The 22,385-nt window shown below is 36.6% G+C and overlaps 3 protein-coding genes across 3 annotated transcripts in view; 2 read left to right on the top strand and 1 right to left on the bottom strand.

Annotated features, from left to right (window-relative positions):
- The first annotated feature begins 563 nt into the window (after positions 1-563).
- wnt16 (wingless-type MMTV integration site family, member 16) lies at positions 564-5,657 on the top strand. Its single transcript, XM_060889704.1, has 4 exons — positions 564-665; positions 776-1,002; positions 3,458-3,744; positions 4,951-5,657. Exons 1-4 carry the CDS (start codon positions 568-570, stop codon positions 5,413-5,415), a joined length of 1,077 nt encoding a protein of 358 aa, XP_060745687.1. The 5' UTR covers positions 564-567; the 3' UTR covers positions 5,416-5,657.
- A 7,007-nt stretch (positions 5,658-12,664) lies between these two features.
- On the bottom strand, positions 12,665-14,897 carry LOC132858768 (parapinopsin-like). The gene is made up of 4 exons (XM_060889227.1): positions 14,564-14,897; positions 13,304-13,632; positions 12,961-13,206; positions 12,665-12,817 (listed from the first exon to the last, which is right to left on the bottom strand). The coding sequence occupies exons 1-4, from the start codon at positions 14,895-14,897 to the stop codon at positions 12,665-12,667; spliced, it is 1,062 nt and encodes a 353-aa protein (XP_060745210.1).
- Positions 14,898-18,541: 3,644 nt separating this feature from the next.
- Positions 18,542-22,385, top strand: part of stab2 (stabilin 2) — a 41,168-nt gene continuing 37,324 nt past the window's right edge. Inside the window, exons 1-3 of the mRNA XM_060889239.1 lie at positions 18,542-18,668; positions 20,040-20,167; positions 20,693-20,811. Of these exons, the coding sequence (XP_060745222.1) occupies positions 18,579-18,668; positions 20,040-20,167; positions 20,693-20,811 (337 nt within the window). The 5' untranslated portion in view covers positions 18,542-18,578. The remainder of the gene's footprint in view (positions 18,669-20,039; positions 20,168-20,692; positions 20,812-22,385) is intronic.

Genomic DNA, 22,385 nt, shown 5'->3' with positions numbered 1-22,385 from the left:
CCTGGTTAAAGAAAGAAAGAAAAAACTCAATTTAGTTGCCAGATTTAATTTTATTATTATTATTATTATTATTATTATTATTATTATTATTATTATTATTATTATTATTATTATTATTAGTTATTCTGCTCCATGGTTGCCAGACTAAAGAAAGAGACACGAGTATCAGTGAAGTTTTCTCTTTTTTGCAGGCGCAATCAAAGCCTCTTCACTCCCACTGCGTTCTTTGACAACCGCGCTTAACCCTCGTCGTCCAATCATCGCACAGAACCAGTTTCTAATAAATATGCATACATAATTCATCCAATCAGAACGCAGCAGTGCGCAAGAGAGGAAAAAAAGTTCAATGCGCTTTGAGGAGCAGCAGAATGTATATCTCTGTACGCGCCTGACCAAAGACACAGGCAGGATCTGACATCTTTTGGATTGACTGGATGAATCTGAGCTAAAAAATAAAAATAAAAAACCTCTCCAAGATAAAGGATTAGTGATGTGATATTTGATGGAGCTCTGACTGCTCAGGAGTTGCTCCATGGAGCTGCAGTTGTCCTGTTAAATGAGGCGGTCATGGAGAAGCGCAGCAGCAGCTGGGGATTACATTTGTTCCAGCTTTTCTTTCTCGTCTTGCTCTCAGGTTATCCGTTATGTTGTCACGGAAGCTGGATGTAAGTAGTCTTTTTTTTTTCCCTGGCCTACACTCCGACATAGTGCATCTTTATTCGTTTAGGGTTTGCTGTTTTTTATTTAATCCCAGGGGTGTTTTTGTTTTGCGCAGGTGGCTGGGCATCACCTCTGTCGGGGTAGTGGAGAAGATGGGATGCGCGAATTTGCCGCTGTCCAGCAAGCAGAAGGACGTGTGTAAGCGGAAGCCTTACCTGCTTCCCAGCATTAAAGACGGAGCGCGTTTGGGCATCACAGAGTGTCAGTCTCAGTTCAGACATGAGCGCTGGAACTGCAGCACCAGCAAACAGCCCTCTGTGTTCGGCTACGAGCTCAACAGCGGTGAGGACATGAACAAAAACACCATTTACTTCTGGAATACAGCATTTCTAAACCATAACATGAGTCACTGAAATGAAAAAGTGTTTGGGAAGGTGCATGTAGTGTAATGGGATTATTTATCCAATGCAAAGTACAACAGCTGTCCTTATGGTGATTAAGTTATTCAGATAAAAAAATGTGTATGGAGAGAGACAGTGATTACTGAAGATGCATCTTCCAAACCAGCAGCAAGGAAAAGTACACTTTTACCTTTTCTAAATGCATTTTACTGACCACCTGAAACATCATTTAATTATCATATCATATCATATATCATATCATATCATATATCGTATATCATATCATATATCATATCATATAATATCATATCATATATATCAGAATCAGAATCAGGTTTATTGGCCAAGTGTGTTGACACACACAAGGAATTTGGTTCCAGCTGTTTGTGACTCTCAAAAGCACAGACATTAATAACACTATACTATACAAGACAATGTAGATGTGATACAACAGACAGTATGAGCATTAAATATGAATACAGAATATATGACCGATCAGTTATGTACATAAAGTGTGAGAAGTGCACGGTAGTGCAAATAACAATATTGTGTAAATTATGCTTTTGTACAATATGTGTGTAACATTCAGATGATGTGATGACTGACTATCATATATCATATATTATCATATCATATATCATATCATATCATATCATATATTAGCCAAAGTAAATGTATCATAATTATGTAAAAATTAATTTATTATTGCATTATTATTATTATTATTATTATTATTATTATTATTATTATTATTATTATTATTATAGTCTGATATTTTCTATCACAGCCTGTTGGCATTGATGTAACAGTTTCTGTCTGAAAGCATCCTCCAGTCCAAATGTCAAAAATGACCTCTAAGTTTTCATTAGGTAAGAGTTTTTTCCCCCCAACGTTAAGGTCTTAGTTGGTAAAGTGGGTTTGACATTTGAATGATTCCTGCTCTCAGGGTCAACAGTGATTTACAGAGTGTTTAAAAAATATCATGACAAGAAACCATTAAATCTAATGTGTCAGTTTTTATCATGTTCAACATGCTGCATCTATCTATCCAGGTTATTTGTACCAGTAAGGAATTAAAATAGACAACTGCACTTTTAATTACTACATCACAATAACACCCCACCAGAGGTTGACTCTGTTAGGCATGAGTCTAGTCTAGTCATATAGTCTAACAGCACGTTCTAGTTTTTTTGGTTTGAAATAGAGACGTGTCACTCGGATAAAATTAAGCAAGAAGTAAAAAGTAAAATCCTTAAAAAAAATCAAGTTTGGGATTCTCATGGATGATTTCCGAAGCAGAGCCTAAGATACTTATCTTTTTTTCTGGGTGATAAATGACCAGCATAGGAATTGTCCGTGTTTTAATGCTGGATTGTTTATAGATTTCTGGGTCAGTGCATCTGTTCTCCCAATAGGGTCCTCAAAAAACTTTATAAATGAACAGCCATGCATTTCATCATTGCTTTTCTAGATGAAGGTCAATTCTCACTGCAAAACCATTTTAGTCTCAGATGTTTTAGCAAGAAATGGATTTCTTTTACCGTACCTGGGATTTGAAGTGTTTTGTAGTACAGTATATACTGTAGATGCATATAGAAAAGTTTAGTTCTTTGCACGATGTCTGATTGTTTTTGCCATTCAATTCAATTCAGTTGGATTTTAATTGTTTAACACAAACAATTGACATTGTTACAAAACAGCTTTACAGAAATATTTGCATTCATGGTGTAAAGTAATATGTAGACATTTTACCCTAATGACCGAACCATCTGACACAAAAGACCTGAGGAACCAGACTCCTCTATGGCGACACCATATAGTGTCCAGAACAGATTATTTCACAAATGTTTTAAAGTAGGCTACTTTGTACTTTTGTGCAACCAAGAACAATTCTTGGAAAAATATACAGAATGGTATGAAAACGAGAAGCTGAGGCTCGTTTCTTTCTAGCTCAGGCTATAGATTTAGGAGGTTGTGCCACATGATTTGACATATTCCATTTGGACTGATATTTTTCAGTGCATTTTGCTGATGTGTCTATAACACATAACAAGATGCAGGTGATACAGTTGTGGGTGGGGAAAAAAGTGTTTTATTTACTCTAATATCTTTTTGGAGGAGGAACCTAATGTGTATGTAATGATTAAAAATGACAAAAAAATGTTGTCTTCATTCTCATACAGATTAAAGATTTCAATGTTAGTTTGGCTAATTTTTCCATGCCATGGTAATATTTGAAAACATATCTTCCTTCTGAAGGTGACATGGATGTTTTGATCAATTTTTATTTAGAAAAATGTATACGGTTTCTACATCCGGGAGTTTGTCTCTTGTTTTTTGATATTCTTGATGTCATGATCTGATTCTTCTCTGTCCTTCCTTCTTAACGCTTTCAGGAACAAAAGAGTCAGCGTTCATCTACGCTATCATGGCAGCAGGTCTGGTCCACTCAGTCACCCGGGCCTGCAGTGCAGGGAACATGACCGAGTGCTCGTGTGACACCACGCTAACAGGCAGTGGCTCACAAACAGAGGGCTGGCACTGGGGCGGCTGCTCGGATGACATCGGCTACGGGACGTGGTTCAGTCGCCGGTTTATTGACCATGCAACAAAGAATGCTTCTGTGCAAGGAGATGAGACCATGCTCATTATGAACCAGCATAACAGCGAGGCAGGGAGACAGGTGAGAGATGACAGATAGTGACAACACCAGAACAGCAGGGAGGACAAAAACATAAAGTTTTGTTTTCTCAAGACTTTAAAATACCTAATAAGAATGCATATTTAAATTAATAATGAATTAATTAATAATTAGATTGACTCATTTTCACTGATAGTAAAATATATAAGATCTGGCACTATAGAAGACAGTGTCCCCTAAATGATAGCTACTCAATCCAGACACGTTTTATTTATTTAATTATTTATTTATTTATTTATTTATTTTCTATGAAAAGTTTTGGAAATTTTTCTTCTTTTTTTTTCATCAACGGTTCCATCAACAGATCCAGCACAAATTTTTTCAAACACTATATTACTACATTTCTCTAGAATCATAAATGTGTAGTCATAAGTCAGCTTTCACCAGTTATTTAGCAAATCTTTAAATCTAGTTACACCTGAATTCCTTAGAAATCAAAATTTATCTGATGTAACCATAAAATCATAAAAAAATACTCATCACTGCATTCTACTTGCATGTTGTATTTAGTTGTTTTATTAGCATTTAGCTAGCATTTAGTTTTTATTAGCATTTAGCTTAGACATTAGGAACAATACTCCGAATGTTTTTCCACATTTCCTAATTTCTGGGTGAAGGAAGGAAAGTAGATTATAAAAGTAATACTTTTTACTTTCATTTAAGTGAAGAATTTGAAGCTGTAATTCAATTTTTTTGAGGATATTTATTTCCATGAGTAAATATGAGCTTTTAACATCACTGTCAAACCCCTTCACAGCTTTCCCTCTCTCCTGTGCCTGCTAGCTCAGAAAAAAAGCAAGTGTGTAAATTCTTTTGGTGATGGACATTTATTTAATTTGACTGTTCAACACAGTGTATTGTGTAAGATTTGGCTTGACATTCTTGTTTTTGGTGGTTGCTTTTTCACTGCTCTGTACATCATGTTGAACTTGAGCTCACGTTCCCCTTTGTGGTTTTTCTTGTCTTTTTTCTTTTAGTTACTGTTTCACGTGTGTGTTAGCAAAGTTTTACACAGAAATCCACTAAAATCACAAAAGCACACTTTCTATACACTGTGATTTTTATTTAAAATCACAATCCACAAAGATTGTCTGTAATAACCGTGCAACCTGAGACAACAATTTTAGAGCAACATGGGGAAACATTTGTCTGTCCACTAACATCAATCATGCCTTGTTTTTTTATTAGGCTGTGGCCAAGACGATGTGGACGGACTGCCGCTGTCATGGCGTCTCAGGCTCCTGTGCTGTAAAGACATGCTGGAAGACCATGGCATCCTTTGTGCGTGTAGGCAACTACCTAAAGGACCGTTATGAGAATAGCGTACAGGTGCTAGACCGCACCAAGCGCAAATTCCGTCGTAAGGAAAAGGAACAACGGCACATGCCCATCAGTCGGGAAGAGCTCATATTCCTCAACAAGTCACCCAATTATTGTGTGGAGGACAGGCGCCTGGGGGTGACCGGGACTCGAGGGCGCCGGTGCAACCGCACATCTGCCGGGCCAGACGGCTGCAACTTACTGTGCTGCGGACGCGGATACAACACACACGTGGTGCGTCATGTGGAGCGCTGCGAGTGCAAGTTCATCTGGTGCTGCTACGTGCGCTGCCGGCGATGCGAGACCATGAATGACATTCACACATGCAAATAAAGGGATAAGCCGAGGACAGGAAGATATGAGGAGAGATGGAATGAAGTGAAGTAAAGTTTGACTGGGGAAATAGAGATGATATGAATTGTACTTTCACTTCCTATCCTGTACTTCTTTTAGTTTCATCTGTCAAATTCTTTAATCAGTGGCACCTTCACTTGCTTGAGCATTTGGATCGATTCTCTGCAAGTTGATGAAGTGTTACTGTGAGAACTGATGACGAAAGTGGCTTTGTGACAAGAGGGGTAAACTAATCCAATTCTAATGAACAATTTCCCTTATAAGACAAGGCAAGAATCTAAAGAAAAAACTCTGGGATACATTGAGGATTGGATTCTAAAGTGAGTTCAAGTCTGAACAAATTCAGCTTATAGTCAATTGTGCCTGTTAATAGTCACCTAGATATTAATTCAGCCATGAAAACTAAAAATGTTTGAATTCTTTGATTTTTCCTTAAAGGGAGCTCTTAAAGGTTTAAAGTAGAATGCTGCCATAGAGCTCTTAACTAACAGAGAAGCCAAAGAATCAAAGATACTTAAAAAAAAACACCATTATCATGCTTTTGATAACTTATGAGTTGTTTGAAAAACTTATATAATGTAAATAGTCGAAATAAATGATGAGGTTTTTCGAAAGACATACAGTATTAGTACCTCTTGCTTAACCCTTGAAGGTTCTAAGTAGAACTCTAGTAGAAAGGGTTGTCCTTTTTATGAAAAGTACTATCCATTGAAACAATTAACAATCCAAAGAACAATTAAAGAACCTTTTTCAACAAGATTCATTTTTGTCTACTGAAGAAACAACAAACTTCCAAATCCAGAGCCATTAAGTTCTTCAGGTCGTCCTTCTGAGGAATGCTTTGAAATGTCTACTGTACTGTATGTAAACTCTCCAACAGGTGTATCTCAGAAAGCTAAATCCATTAACCATTTAAACAACCACTTCAGAACCATTTTTCAAGTTTTCACATCCATCATGGAGTAGGATTCTTCTGTCTTGTCTTTTTGTGAGAACCCATAACCGATCTACTCTATGTAGAGCTGTTTAACAGGGAGATATATCCAACATCCACTTTGACATATACTGTAGGGTTATTCAGTATTGTCCTTCTGGGTGACTTCTGGGTGACAACTTTCTAAACGACCACCACAGAATCATATTTTTCAAGTCAGGTACAATGTTAAGAGTTCCTTCCTCCTTCTATAACCATCTGTTCTGCAGAACTGCTTTAGAAACATAGAACAGTGTGGCATCCAAAAAAACCTCAGCAGAACCACGTTTTTTTAATATGCAAGTACAAAAAAGCATAATAATAAGCTTAAATGTTTAAAAACAGAGTCAATCATCTGGGGAACTGCTCTCTAAAACCATGTAACGGTGGGCCTCATTCACAAAAGGTTCAAATTAGAACTATTAACCATCCAAAACAACCACAACAAAGCGGATTTTATTCTAAACCAGTACAACCATAGAGAAGAAAAAGTAAAATCTATCGGTGTATACAGTAGGTTTACTTTGTCTTGTAATTCTGGGTGAAACTTTTATAAAAAGTTCCAAGTAGAACTTCATTAGAGATAGGAAGCGTTATCCATCCAAACAAGCACCACAAAGCCTGTTTTATTCTAAGCCAGTACAATAAAAAATAAAATTACAAATCTATCACTGTATAGGTTTCTCTGGTCTTGTTCTTCTGGGTGAAACATTAAAGGTTCTATCTAAACATCCGAATGGTTGGTCTTGCTTTGACAAATGATTTCAAGAAGAAGTACCTTAAAGCAAGAGAACCATGAACCATCCACACAAAACAGAGAGGACAATCAGACTTGGCTTTCTAAGAGAACATTTTAAAGTTCTCTAGTATACTGTAAATTGGTTCTCTTTCAGAAATGGTCCCAAGTCAATTACCCTTTTGAAATCTAGAACTAATCCAAATACTATGTAAAAAAAGATTTCTATACTTTTAATTTTGTATGTATAGCTGGGTGTAGAACTGAAGTTCCTGTATATTTTAAATGACCTCTTTAGACTCAACCTTCATTCATCTAATGTAAGAACTTTCTGATGACGTCTGTTCCTTTTGCCCTATTCATTAAAAAGGGTTGTTTTTATCCTTCTGAAGGAACCCTTAGAGGCACCCTTAAAGTACTCGACTTTTCAGCAAAGTTTAAAGCTCATCAACCAACTGAAGAATGCTTTTTTTTTAAAAAAAAAACAAAACAAAAAACAAAACAAAACAAAGTATATGCCTAGCATCTGTGCTCTTAGCGTGCTCGACATGCTCTCTTTCACTACAAGAAGTCCTGATTTGTTAGTCGTCACAAACATATGCCAAATACCACAAGTATTTTCTTTTAAAAACGGCCGTAAAAAGCTAACGCAAGTGACACTTAAGCACAAGTGACACTTTGTTAAAGCTTCCTCAAGGCTCTTACTCAACACACTGGCAGCTGCTTATTGTCTTACACACTTGATTGCACTTGTGAGGGAATTTTGTCTGTTTCTGGTTTGTTGTAACTGCCTCAGCTATCTTCTGTCAGAAAGCCTTGTATCAAAAACAAATCACTGTTCCAGAGTAAATGGGGATGTGGTAGCTAAGCGGTTAAAACATTGAACTACAGCTTGGAAGATTGTGAGTTCAAACCCAAGGTCCATTGAGCTGCTGCTGCTGGGCCCTTAACCCTCAATTGCTCAGTTGTATAAAAATGAGATAAAAACGTATGTCACTCCAGATAACCGCATCTTCCAAATCCTGTAAATAAGCAACTTTTTTGTAAAAACAATTTCACCTGCAGTCCAATAAATCATTTAATTTGGTTGTGTGCATGAAGGATTTTTTTATTTTTTATTTTTTAATTTATTTTTTATTTATTTATTTATTTATTTATTTTTTTATAAAGATACACACAAGACAGAAATAATTGCTAAATAAGATTAAATCTGTCTAAAGCACTAGTTTGAGTGAAATCTTAGCTAGTTGCAGCTTGTTGAATTGTTTCAGTTAATAATAAAGCCTTCGATGGTCTCAAGAATTTGTCTATCTAAAGGGTTTAAATTTAAGGCCAGGCTCAATAGGTGTAATTGAGCCAGGGAGCATACACAAGTAGGAGGCCTGGATGTAACACACCCTGGAGACACACGATTCAGATAAATGAGTCCACACGGCAGTATCGATCAGCAGAACTGGTGAAATTACACAAACTCTTGCCAAGTATTCTTTTCTCTCATGCCTTCACGCTCATCCTTATACTCACAGATTTGGGTTTATTATCCAGTTAAAGTTAAGGTATGCGGTCTTGCTCTTTTGTAATGAAATGGAACTTGTTGTTAAATGTACTATGTAGCCACAAAGGTTTCCTGGCTCCACAACATTCTAAAACATTGCATTTTCTTCATCTCTCAAAAGATGAAATATACTCCAACAATTACCAGCATAATGGGATCGTTTTCTCTTCCAAACCCTTTAATCTAATCATGTAAGAGCTTAGATTGAACTAAATTAGATTTAAAAACATTACATCCATGAACAAATTCTGATAATTAAGCAAATTAGAAGAAACCCATGCTGTAGAAGTGATTTGTGCCCCAGTGTGGTGTGACTTGCATTACTTACTGGTACATTTGTGGTTGATTTGCCTCATGCTGTTTTATTGAGATATCCATAACTCAGACAGCCCATAGCTCTTGTGTTGTAGTCTTCTCAATCATCTGTGATGAGTTATCAATTGGTGGGTTGTGGTCCAGATGGGGAAACTATTTCAGTGGACTGGACTGGAATAGTTTGCCTTCTGCAGAACTGAAAACTAACCTGTGAAAAAAAACTGGCTGTTGCTTAGTGACTTTAGTGTTTAAAATAAGAATCAGGTTGGCTTCTTCAGCAGAACCACTGTTGTAAATTATTTAGCTAAAACAAAGACCAGAGACTAGCTACAGGGCTAGAGACATTTTTAATTCAATTTATTTACGTTTTATTTGTATAACACTTAGACATTAACAATGGACATCGTCTCATAGCAGCTTTAAAGAACATCAAATCTGTATGTGAATTTCTCTCTCTCTCTCGTTTTCTACCACTTATCCGAACTACCTCGGGTCACGGGGAGCCTGTGCCTATCTCAGGCGTCCTCAGGCATCAAGGCAGGATACACCCTGGACGGAGTGCCAACCCATCGCAGGGCACACACACACTCTCATTCAGTCACACAATCACACACTACGGACAATTTTCCAGAGATGCCAATCAACCTACCATGCATGTCTTTGGACCGGGGGAGGAAACCGGAGTACCCAGAGGAAACCCCCGAGGCACAGGAAGAACATGCAAACTCCACACACACAAGGCGGAGGCGGGGATCGAACCCCCAACCCTGGAGGTGTGAGGCAAACGTGCTAACCACTAAGCCATCGTGCCCCCCTGTATGTGAATTTATTTGCATTTATCCCTGTTTGACCATAATGAGCAAGCCTGAGGTGACTGTGACAATGAAAACTCCCTTAGATGTTATGAAGAAGAAACCTTGAGAGGATCCAGACTCATCTGGGTGACACAAGAGTGTGTGATTATAAATGATTAAAACCACTGGAAAGTGAGAATTACTTTAAACACCAGATTATGGGATTATAAATGATTGTAAATGTCCTTTCTACAGTCATATTCAGACAATTTAGAGTTGGATTCAATAACAACGAGCTCCTGAGCAACTCGTTAATTAGCCTTCCTAAATGATAGAGATACAGTATATGTTAATTTGATTAAGAGGCTGTTCTCCTCAAAGTCCTCATGGAGTTTAAATCTTCTCTTCAAATGTCTGAAATCTTCATGAAGCAGAACCCATCAGGAGCTGGTACATCGCTAGATGCCACAGGATGCTCACAGGGTTGGCATTTGAAGGTCTGAAATCTTCATGAAACAGAACACAACTGGGGGTGGAACAATCATTATATGCTTCGGGATTGGTAGAAAAAGAGAAGCAAGTGGAGAGGAATTTGTGTGGCTGCTGTTCATAATATTAGCAAGGATTAGATGATAATAATGTGTTTGATCAGATGTACAGGAGCTCAAGGTTATGGCATGTATTATATGCCTGACTAAAGAGATATGTCTTTAATCTACATTGAAACTGACAGGAATTCTTTTCCAAGGTTTAGGAGCTAAATACTTAAATGCTCTACCACTTTTAGTAGCCTTTAGAATTTAGTAAACATTAGATAAATAAGTGGTGGGCTGGCTAGCAAACTCACGACACAGCTAGCCGACAGTAGGTTTGACAACAAAAACGAAAAGTCTTCTCTTTACATCAAATTAAAAACAAATCCAAAGCAAAATGCAACAACTTGGAATCGTCTTGTTTACAGCCATATAATAATCACCAATGCCTAACCATTTAAAAGTAATTCTCATGCTTGTAGCTTTTCCACAAACTTGTGCTACAGGAATTTTAGTTGATTTACGCTTTGAGTTTCATGTCCAAGCCAAGAGTAATGCTCCATTTCCTTTCGCTCTGTATGGGGTTTTACATCTTGTAAACTTTCCCAGAAGTCTGTGGAGGCTCCTAATGCAGTCTAGCAGTGATGGCCTGATGGGGTTTGGATTAGTCATGGGCTTATATTATGTGTATTTCTTTGTGAATATTAATTGATCAGCCTGTTTTTACACAGTCGTAGTTTTACCTTAAAGAATATCACAAAGTAATCCAAAAAAAGTAGGTGAATTTCATTGTATGTAGCTGTTTTTATTTCTTATTTCTTATATTACCGTAGATTCCGGACTCCCATGATTTTATTTGCTACATACACAAATACATACAAGTATGCAATTATACAATTGAAAACCATTTAAAATAGTATTTTTAACAAACAAACTAATTAAAATGCTTCATCAGCATAATTTATTATTATTTATACATTAAGGATGGCATTTTTAAGTGAAGTAGTTCTATAACCCAATGCAATGTCTCCATCTACTGGAAGTGTTAGCATGTTTTCCCACAGATCTGGGTTATTTTTATGGTCTGGGTTGATTTATTTATTTTTTTTATGTTCTTAGGTTGGATCTTTTGTTTTGAGTACATAAGATAAATTCTAGTAATATTTTTATTTCATGCAAAATGTAAATTACACACATTAACACATATTAACATATTAACACTTAATAAAATACTAAATCATATGTAATACACAAAATGACATTAAATAATATATATAAGTACGTCATGGTGGTTTAGTGTTTCGCATGTTTGCCTCACATTTTCGGTGTTTGTCACTTCTGATATTTCCTTTGCGCCCTCTGGTTTCCTACCCAGACCAATAACATGTGGGCTGACCGGCTTCTCTAAATTGTCTGGAGTGTGTGTGTGTGTGTGTGTGTGTGTGTGTGTGTGTGTGTGTGTGTGTGTGTGTGTGTCTTGCGATGGGTTGGCACACCATCCAGAGTGTCCCCTGCCTTGTCCAGAGTCCTCTGAGAAAAACTCTTGGGTCCCTGTTTCCCTGTGTAGGATTAGCAGTACAGAAGAAGGATGGATGGATGGATGGATGGATGGATGGATGGATGGATGGATGGATGGATGGATGGAATTATGTCTGTTACCAATAACGGTGTTAAGCAAATCAAAATTATTTTAATTAATATTTAAAATTAATAGTTTGAATCTTTTTATGAATCTTTCACATAGGAGTTTCACCTAAAGAGACTTTGCTTAGCAACATGTGTTAGTTGATTTTTCTGAATGAGACTTAGAAGGAAGTAAAAATCTCTTCATAGTATGATCAAATGTAGGACACGTTGTGTTTTATGGTATAAAAAGTGAAAAATGTTGAGATCAATAGAATATATTTCCTGCATCAATTTGTTATATGAATAATCATTTCAAGACGTTGATGAAAATCTGTTCCAACAACATTGATTTAATAATTCTTTACATTTATTAAAAATGTTATTACATTTTCCTATTTTATATGTTTCAGATATAATATAAGTTTCCTTATATTATACCTCATGCTTCAGGTTTCCTTCATGCATGTCAACCAGTTTATTTAGATTTATAAATAAATTCAATGATGTCAATAAATAGTCAGTTAGATTTGACCTTTTTGGTTTTAGTGCTCATTGGACTACTTTTGGCTATTATGCAAGTTATTGAGCTGTTTTTGTCTCATTAATCTGGCAACCTTGTAACACAGTGGTGATAAAGCTAGCTTTACCACACAGTTATCTATCCTTTAACTATGGTGTCTCATTCAACATTGCGTCTCAGTTGGTCATTGCAGGTTCAGGTTGAATGCTGCTGGGACTCAGGTGTTTGGAGCCAGTCTCCACTATGTCCGCCTCTGTGGAACTGCTTGATATTTGCAGCGTAGGTCTGTAGCAGCCACATGATATAATCTCCAAGGCCATGTCCCGGAACTGTATGGAAAGATTGTACTGTAGGTTATATATAATAGATTATCTAGCATGTAATATACAAATACAAATTCTGATATAATTAGCTCCCTGTTTTGTGTCAAATTTAACACTTATTAACTAATAGATTCACTTTTTTCTCTTACCTTTTTTTTGGCCAGAAAAAAGATGATGGGGTTGTATGCAGGGCTTGTCTTAGCCAAGTGGGCAGGCATGGAGGCGAGAAGTGGGGATATGGAGATATCTGGCACAAGAATCACAAGCATTGATACAATAGCGTATGGAAGCCAACAGAAGAAGAAGGAACCAATCATGGCAGCTACCATGCACATAGCATGCCTGTCCTCTTTTTGCCTTGACCTGCCTCCCTGATTCTCCACACTCTGGTTCAACTACACACAGGTACACACAGGTAAGTAGAGATGAAAAACAAATAGTTCCAAAATAATCATTCAGAATCCTGTATTAATTTATTATTTCTATTATTACCCTTTTAATGGAGATTAATATGTGGTAGTAGCAGTAGATGATCAGCCACGTGGGCAGAAAGAAGCAGAAGAACCAGTATGGGATCAGAAAGCTGTAGCTGATCCAGGTACGTTCCTCCCAGGCCAGAGAGCATGAGGTCTGAACTCCTTCAGGGCCATAGGAGCCCCAGCCTAGCAGAGGTGCAGTAGCCCAGAACAGACAGTAGATCCATACTAGAAGCAGACCCTTAGCATTGCGTCGCAGTGTTATTTTGAAGGCACCCATGGGCTTGCATATTATGTGGTAACGCTCATAAGCCATCAGAGTTAGCGTACACAGGGAGATTAGGCCTTGGAAAATTGGAAGGAAAGAGAATTAGTGAAGATGAGGTAATATTTCACTTTACTCTGAAATAATTTGGTGGCTCTTTGTCATCCAGCGCAATTGTTCAGGTGGAGTTGGTAGGGATGCCATATCACAGGCTTGGACCAAGGAGTTGACCTAAATGATAAGTGAGAAACCCTAACATATTTTGACCTGGATGAAGTAAGTGAATTCATTCAATTGTTTTCAGTACCTGCAGTATAGTGGACACAGTTCAGGATTCAGGACCTATCCAAACAATATTTGGGGCAAGACAAGAATACAACATAGATGAGGTGCATGGCATTGCAGAACACCACACAAACTCAATAATTCATACATAGCTCAAATTTAGAGTAGCGTCCTGTTTTAGAAGTGGGAACCATACAGTAGTACTCAAAATTAACCCAATCACTGATTGGGAAGAACATGCAAATCTCTAAACATATATCCAATATAATTGGATCTCTGTCTTGAATCCCAGAGCCTTGAGCTGTGGGTCACCAACATGGTCTGCTAAATCGCAAAGCTTGTTACTTTTTTCCAAACTGATATAATGTTCCTAGTCTGCTTTTTGTAGGATGTTTCCATTAATATTTTATGTCCCTCTGGGTTCTACAGCTTCCTTCCATTGTCCCAAAAACATACAGGTAGGTCGGTTATGTATGCCAAATTGCCCGTGTGTGTGCATATTGCCCTGGTATGGACTGGCTCCCAATCCAGGATGTATTTTCTCTTCACACAGTACTTGGGTTCTTGAACCAGCCTGACCTTGACCAGGATAAAGAAGTTATTCAAAAAATGAATAAATGCCACTTTTGCCCTACAAGATCCAAACCCAAAAGCTGTTGGAAATTTGGTCATATGGTACATCATTATCATGTTTAAATACAATATAAACTACATGTAGCCACTCACCAAAGTAATTGACAGTAAAGCCCTGGAAGACACAGAGTTTTCTCCCCATGAAGAGCTGCCCAAAGTAGTTGGTCACTGTGCTAACAGAGGATCCACAGATAGTCATGAGCAAGTCAGAGACAGACAGACCCAGAATGAGGACATTTGTGGGGAAGAAAAGCTGATGGTTCCGTAACATGACGGCAATAACAAGAGTGTTACAGAGGACAGAGAGAAGAGTGACAATCAGCATCCAAAATGACAAGAGCCCATATCCTAAGGGAGACAGTAGAGTAGAAACTGTAGAAAACTCTACTGGTGTTTCTTCTGTTATTTCCTCTGCTCTTTGTTCCATCTTTGTGGTTTTGCAAGGTGTTCTCTGTTTGCTCTTGGAGAAAGTCAAAGACATAAAAATGAGCTTGTTCATGGAAGGATGATCAGAGAACCAATCAAAGATGAGCCTTAATTTAATCCTGTGATTAACCGAGACTCAAATCCAGATTACATATAGTGGGAGATTAGATACTGGTGCTTTTGTGGAGCATGAAGTATCATTTGTCAGATAGTGTTTTAATAAGATCAAGCATAAATATATCTAATGCCAATTGGATTATGTAAGTCCACTTATACCACTGCTTTTGAGACAATTACAATTACAGTGTTCTCTCATTTTTGGTACGTTTTATTAATAGAGGATCACTGAAGCTACAAGTGGAATTAAAATTACTGGGGCAGAAATCATGCAACATGTAACCAAAGGCTTCTGATGTTGGGAAGATTTCAAAACTAGCTGCTCCAAATTACTTTAAAAATATACTTTAAACTCCATAAACTTGCCTTATTATTTAGGTAGGTACAAATGCAAAGAAGTGCCTGGGCCTCCAATTTTTTCTGAAAATTTAAAGGGTTATAGAAAGAAGTATTTTGTATTTAGCTTTCTAAAGGGGGCAACAATCGCTAGGAAGTGTGATTTTTTTTTTTCTTCCATTGTTTAATTTTAATGTTTCTCATTATAGCAAGAATCTTGTAAGAGGTTGCTAGCAGTCAGTGGGAAAGTGTAGTTATGGTAGAATTGTAGTCACAGGAAGTCTTTTTTAATCATTTATCTAAACAGCTCATAAAAATGTTCATATTCCCAATAGTTCTTGTTGTTTTTTGTGGTTGTTATTTTGGTCATTTTCTGTCATTGTTCATATAAGTAAACTGTAAGCCTTGTTTGTTAGCTACAGTGTTGTAATGTAACGGAGTACAAATACTTCGTTACTGTACTTAAGTAGAAATGTCACGTATCTGTACTTTGCATCTCTATTTAAATTTATGTCAACTTTCACTTTTACACCACTACATTTCCTAGATAAAATGTATACTTTTACTCCGCTATATTTCCACCAAGCATCTTCGTTACTCGTTACTACAAAATAAAATCAGAAGAAATGTGTGCGACTGCAATAAGGGAGGTTTGGCGAATCATTGCTCCTAGATTGCATTACGCAGCTCCACACGCTCTATTTCAGCATAATGTTGCCAAAGGAGGAGGAAGCACAACTGAAACCGCCATGGAAGCACCTACTGGAGGAGCTCTCGTTATCATAGACGACCACCCCGATGATAGTGGTGAACTCGGTGAACAGGGTGAAGAAGATAAAGTTACAGGTATACACCCGTGGCCGTATTTGCAAGAAATATTTCTGTACATTGGAATGAAAGATTCTTCCTACCGGATGAAGTGTCTCTTATGCCTACAGAAAATCACTGAAAATTTACTTTTACTTCAAATATTTAAGTACATTAAATATCAGAAAATGACTTTTGATACTTAAGTACATTAAATATCAGAAAATGACTTTTGATACTTAAGTACAGTAAATATCAGATACTTTAAGACTTTTACTTGAGTAATATTCTAAAAGGTAACTTTCACTTCTACCAAAGTCTTTTTCTAGTACGATACTTGTACTTTTACTCAAGTATTGCTTTCTAATACTTTATACAACACTGATTAGCTAGCATACTGTATGCTCTGCATTCATTTGATCTATTTACTTAACAATAGTGTTCTTTTAACTTTAACTGTTTTATCAGTGAATGTACCTCCCATTTCTAGTAACTGTAACATAGTCAAGCTAAAATACTGATATAGGTGTCAGCCTGAAGCTCTTATAATTCCAGATATGGATCTTTGTGGATTATGATTGTAGATGCAGAAACAGCACAAGATCAAGTCATACTCATTCACCGCTATATCACTGAGCACTTACTCTAATCTATTCCTTCAGCTATTTAAAATAATAACAAGGATGTCATCAAGTTCTTTAGCTGACTCTTTATTGTCCTTTACGAGGTTTGATATCAGGAAACCCAGGAGGTTTTTGTGTCTTCGTGAGTCAGGGATAACAATGAAGGTCTCAAAGGCCAAGCTTGACATCATCCACATTCTAAAGCAAACAGGACACAGTGAAGGCATTTGAGGCGGTGAAGTTAATGAACAGTGAACCCAGGAAAAAGATTTCTATAACCAGTCAATAAATAAATCGTTGATATTGTAGATATAGGCTTGTGTATTATGTTCGTTGCAAATTTGCTTTGCAGCCAGTGTGTATGTGTGTTGTTGTTGTTGATGATGATGTTGTTGTTGTTTTAATATTACTTGGTCTTAAGCTCATTTGCTCCCATGTTCACATTTCATTGTAAATCAATGAAAGATGAGCCATTTGTTTCCTCCTTTTTTTTTTTTTTACTAATTATGAATAATTTCCGATTGTTTTATTTCTCAAGTAATTATGCATTGTGATTATTACTATTATTATTGTGTTTGTTTTACATGTTTTGAAGGTCTATGGTGATGATCTATCAATAGCTCATATCAGCCGTGCAACAGCACTATTACAAATGTGCAGTCATGACATGCTTACACAGCCTAAATCTCGTACAAACGTCTGGAGCAGGGATAGTTCTGACAAAGCAGAATGTACAGGAAGTGTGTGTGAAGCAAAACTTCAAGCTGTTACCCTGTTTATTTATGACTGAGGACATCCTGTAATTCTGCTGCCTGGAGGTGAAACTTTTCAGTACAGACCCCATTACACTCACACATAAACATACAAATATTTGATGTGCACAATTTTTTTAATCATTGAAGGCTTGGTGTGAATGTTAACAGGGCATCTGGTTGAGACTAAAGTTGTACATTCAGTACTGGGATCTCTAATTAAAATGCCACATGAGTGGAAGATTGGTACTTTTTGTACTTTCATGCTGGAATGTGTAAGCAGTCAGAAATAAAAATCAAAAGACAAACACCAAAGCTATTAACATAATTATTGCATTTACAGAATCTTTAGTAACCATGTGTGGTTAATTAGGCTATTGCAGGCAGGTACATAAAAATTAACTGCATCAGAGTGATTGAGAAAAAAAAACAGTCACATATACACGTATCTAGTTGAGACCAAATTCTGGTCAAGTCATGTAGCTGAGGCTGAGGAGCCAGAATTCACACACCATGGTGGGATATTTTCTATTATTTTCCAGTGTTTCTGTGCCTATCAATTCACAATTGTATTGGTTTAGCCAGCATTAAAATCTGAATGCATCACACAGTACAGTTCAGTACACACTCTTATTGTGGGTTGAAGTAACCTAATTTCCAGTTGTCTAACTTTTCAGTTGTTTAAATGATACATTACATAATCAAGAGATGTTACTAATTAATATGTATAAGATAATGACAAAGTCATACATTCTTTTGCACAAGAGTTTGTATTCTACCTATAGTGCTTTAAAGAGCATAGGCTCTTTCCTGGTTGCTAACGGTGTGTGTGTGTGTGTGTGTGTGTGTGTGTGTGTGTGTGTGTGTGTGTGTGTGTGTGTGTGTGTGTGCTGAAGGAAAGGTCTGGTCCCTAGGTGTTCTGGATGGTTGTGGCACAGGAAAGAGAGGAGGAGAGGAAGGGAAGTTAAAAAGGCAGAGGGCCATCCCAAACAGTCCCAGACTAGAGAGGATCCTCAGAAAGAGGACGTTTGTGGAAAAGATAAAGTCATGGAGTTCAGAAGGAACTCGTTCCATGAAACTGGAATTCTCCTCCTGCTGATCCTTGTAGGAAAAGAGACACAGTCTACTGCTGCAAAGGTGAGACACACACACACACACACACACACTCAGTGCTCATGCTTTGAATAAACACAGTTTATGAACTACAATTACAAATATTGTGTCAGAGATGTAAAAGCCATGTGTTTGGATATGTTTGATGCTCACCTTGGAATCTTTCCTAATTGCTTTGCAAGTTAATCAGATATAGTTTCTCATAATTGTTCTTAAATAAACACAAATTTCTGTTTTTGTGGTTCTTCATGAAATGCCAATACTATAATTACACAAAGATAAAATGTTAATAAAACATGCTATAATCGTGAAGGCCAGTTTATATCAGTTGAATGAAACATCTCAAGTGAGTAATGTAGATATAAGGGCTATCTGTCTGCTACTTATGTGCTGAATCAGTTATTTAGGTTTATTTTCCTTTTCATTCTAACAAAACAGTTTATATTGTTTCTCATCTTAAATCATATTATTCAGTAAACTACAGTAAATCTAATGGGAGAGGCCATCTTTCATGAGGTTTGACATGTTGTGTGTTCTGGTAAGCTTTTTAACTCACCACTGTTGTAAAGAGCGGTTAATTCGAGTAGCCGCTGTGCCATAGTACTTTTCCAGAGTCACTGAGATTATATTTTATTGATGTGGACATTACGTGAAGCTCTTAACCTGTATCTACTTACTTTATGTATTGCACTGCTGCAACATGCTTGGTTGACCGAATGATGAATGAATGAACAAAACAGATGACTGTTTTCAGATTTTATCAATATAATCCCTTTCATCAATAGCCAAAAATGTATTGTGTACTTTTACAAGTGTCTTGAAATAAAAAAAAAAAAATCTTGAATTAATATGGAATATAAGCAATTGTGTGTGTATTCTTCCTCATTTGAAGTTGGACTATTTCTGTGCCTATCTGCTTATTCAACCTCACTAATCAGCTTTAGCATTAAGTAGCAGGTGGTGGCACTGATACACAATGAATTAAAGTATCAAAGCAGATTCATAAAAGTTATTAAAAAGAATTAGATGGCTTCAGGCTATATTCTAAAAGCTCACCCACTTTATAACCAAGAGGTGAATTTGGATATATTCAGTGGGGAAGCTACTCATTTGAGAATAGTGCTGTTCTTATATACTGCCATGCTATTATATGCTATATTTAAAAAGAATATAGTATTTATTTATTAATTGCTCTTTTTGTGAAATATTTGTGTTATTCCAAGTCTTTCCAATATCTAAAATTCTCCTGTATCCTGTTTCTATGTGTCCTAGTAAAACTTAGTAATTATTATGATTATGATTATGATTATATTTTCATAGCTACTCTTGATAGGAGCAAGAGCAGGCTTAGTGTTTGTATATGTACATAATCAATTTTGTATGTGTGTTTATTAGAACCGCTGTGACATAAATAGACAAGTGATGACAAAGTCAGACTGCCACTTGTGCTCCGCAAGTCGTTTCTCAGTCTGTCCAGCAGGATATACCAAGAAGACACCAGGCAAGGGGCAGCAGGACTGCAGGTGTGTGTATGTGTGTGTGTGTGTGTGTGTGTGTGTGTGTGTGTGTGTGTGTGTGTGTGTGTGTGTGTGTGTGTGTGTGTATGTGCATTGGCTTTTGTGATTTGTAATAAAATAATAAAAGATAACCAGTGATTTTTTTTTGGTTTGTTTTGTTGCTCTTATTTTTTATTTTTTTTATAAATGTAGATAATGTAGAAATGAGTTTGATTTAGGCTTGATATAGAACATTCTTATAACATATACGCAGCTAACGATACACATATTAATCTTAAAAAATGTCCTCACAATGACAGGGATGTGGAGCAAGTGGACAGCTGGCTTAAGCAAAAGTTTTCAGTAATTTTTTTGCAAAAGTTTGTACAGAATGGATCAATTTGTTGAATTAATAATGGATAATTGTGTCAATGGAAAATCATCAAAAGGATAGTAAGAAAGAGTAAGAAAATATTGTAAAACCATTGATTTTTAAAAAATCACAACATTTTTTTATGCCTTAAGGTTCTTCTTTTTCTATTTTACTTCAAGGTATCAGTTAAAAACCTCGTCCACATTTTCTCTCACCCTCCCTGGCTGCTCACATGAATGTTTCAAAGATGTGGTGGAAGAAGAATGCTGTTCAGGGTACTGGGGCTACAACTGTCTGGGTACGTTTCATCTGATCTTGCATGATAATTCATTCATTCATCATTCAGCCAAAAAAAAAATGTTAGTGTAATATACACCAATCATTTCTACTTTAGTGCTCTTTTTGCTTTCCGCTCATGTGAATGTGTTTAAATTCTCTTTTCCTCTGTCTTGTTATCTCTGCTGATTGGAAGGCATTTCCTCCTTTTTTTCGCTTTGGACAGTGGAGGACACTGAGGGAATATTTTGACAGGAAGCGCAGGATCACTAACAGAGTCAATGGCACACACACAAAAAAAGGAAGAGCTGATTCCTTTTGTGCTTGGGGAAAGGAGATTTGTTGAATGTAGTGGTTGAATATAGTTAGATTTAGCATTTTAGGAAGTGTGTGTGTGTGTGTGTGTGTGTGTGTGTGTGTGTGTGTGTGTGTAAGAGAGAGAGAGAGAGAGAGAGAGAGACAGAGAGAGAGAGACAGAGAAACAGTGTAAATGAACTCCCAAGTGGAGTCACAAATAAAGAAGTAGAAGAAGTAAAAAATAAAGAAGTAGCTGAATGTTTTTGCACAAATCTGCCTCTTTTGCAGTGCAAGCATCACGTGTGCATGTTCACTTTTACAGGAAAAATCACACACTTCCTGTCCTAGCAAAACACTCAGACGAAGTGTCGTCGCTGATGAAAAAATGTGCTGACCATCTCAATGTAAAGCTCTAATTTTCAACACTTCCTGTCAATATACAGTAAGCTGATAAGATAAGCTGACTGTGCTCATGTTGCTTTTTCTCTTGTATCAGCTTCATGAGTTAAATGTTGCAGTGATCATGTGTGCTGAGGATTAAAGGAACCTGCCAGGGAATATATATATATATATATATATATATATATATATATATATATATATATATATATATATATATATATATATATATATATATATATATATATATATATATGCTAGTGAGAATCTGTCAAGTTACTAAACTCAAGTCAATCACATAGACCGTAATCTCCCATGTGATTATGAGAGAACATGTGGAAAATTAAAGCGAATCAACTAGTGGGGAAAATCACATAAGGTATTAAATGATGCTTTGATTTAAGATTGTTTGATTCACAATTTTTTCATTCAGCTTATATTGATTTAGGCTTTGATTCGAATTTCTTTATTCAGGATTCTTTGATGTATTATTATGTGATTGAGGATTGTTTGATTCAGGCATCTGTGATTTAGGATTATTTGATACAGAATTATTTGATTCAGTAATCCTGAAATTGGGGTATAGTTTAATAACTTTAATTTTATTAATTAATGTTTTTTACTTAATTTTTATATGCTGTTATGTCACTATGAGGGTGGAAAAGGATGTTCTTCTCCTTCTTTTTCTTTTTCTTCTTCTTCTTTTTATTATTCATTCATTCATTCATTCATCTTCTACCGCTTATCCGAACTACCTCGGGTCACGGGGAGCCTGTGCCTATCTCAGGCGTCATCGGGCATCAAGGCAGGATACACCCTGGACGGCGTGCCAACCCATCGCAGGGCACACACACACACTCTCATTCACTCACACAATCACACACTAGGGACAATTTTCCA

This window comes from Tachysurus vachellii, chromosome 16 (assembly GCF_030014155.1).
Source record: "Tachysurus vachellii isolate PV-2020 chromosome 16, HZAU_Pvac_v1, whole genome shotgun sequence".
NCBI classification, from domain to species: domain Eukaryota; kingdom Metazoa; phylum Chordata; class Actinopteri; order Siluriformes; family Bagridae; genus Tachysurus; species Tachysurus vachellii.
This window is presented reverse-complemented; position numbering and strand designations above follow the sequence as displayed.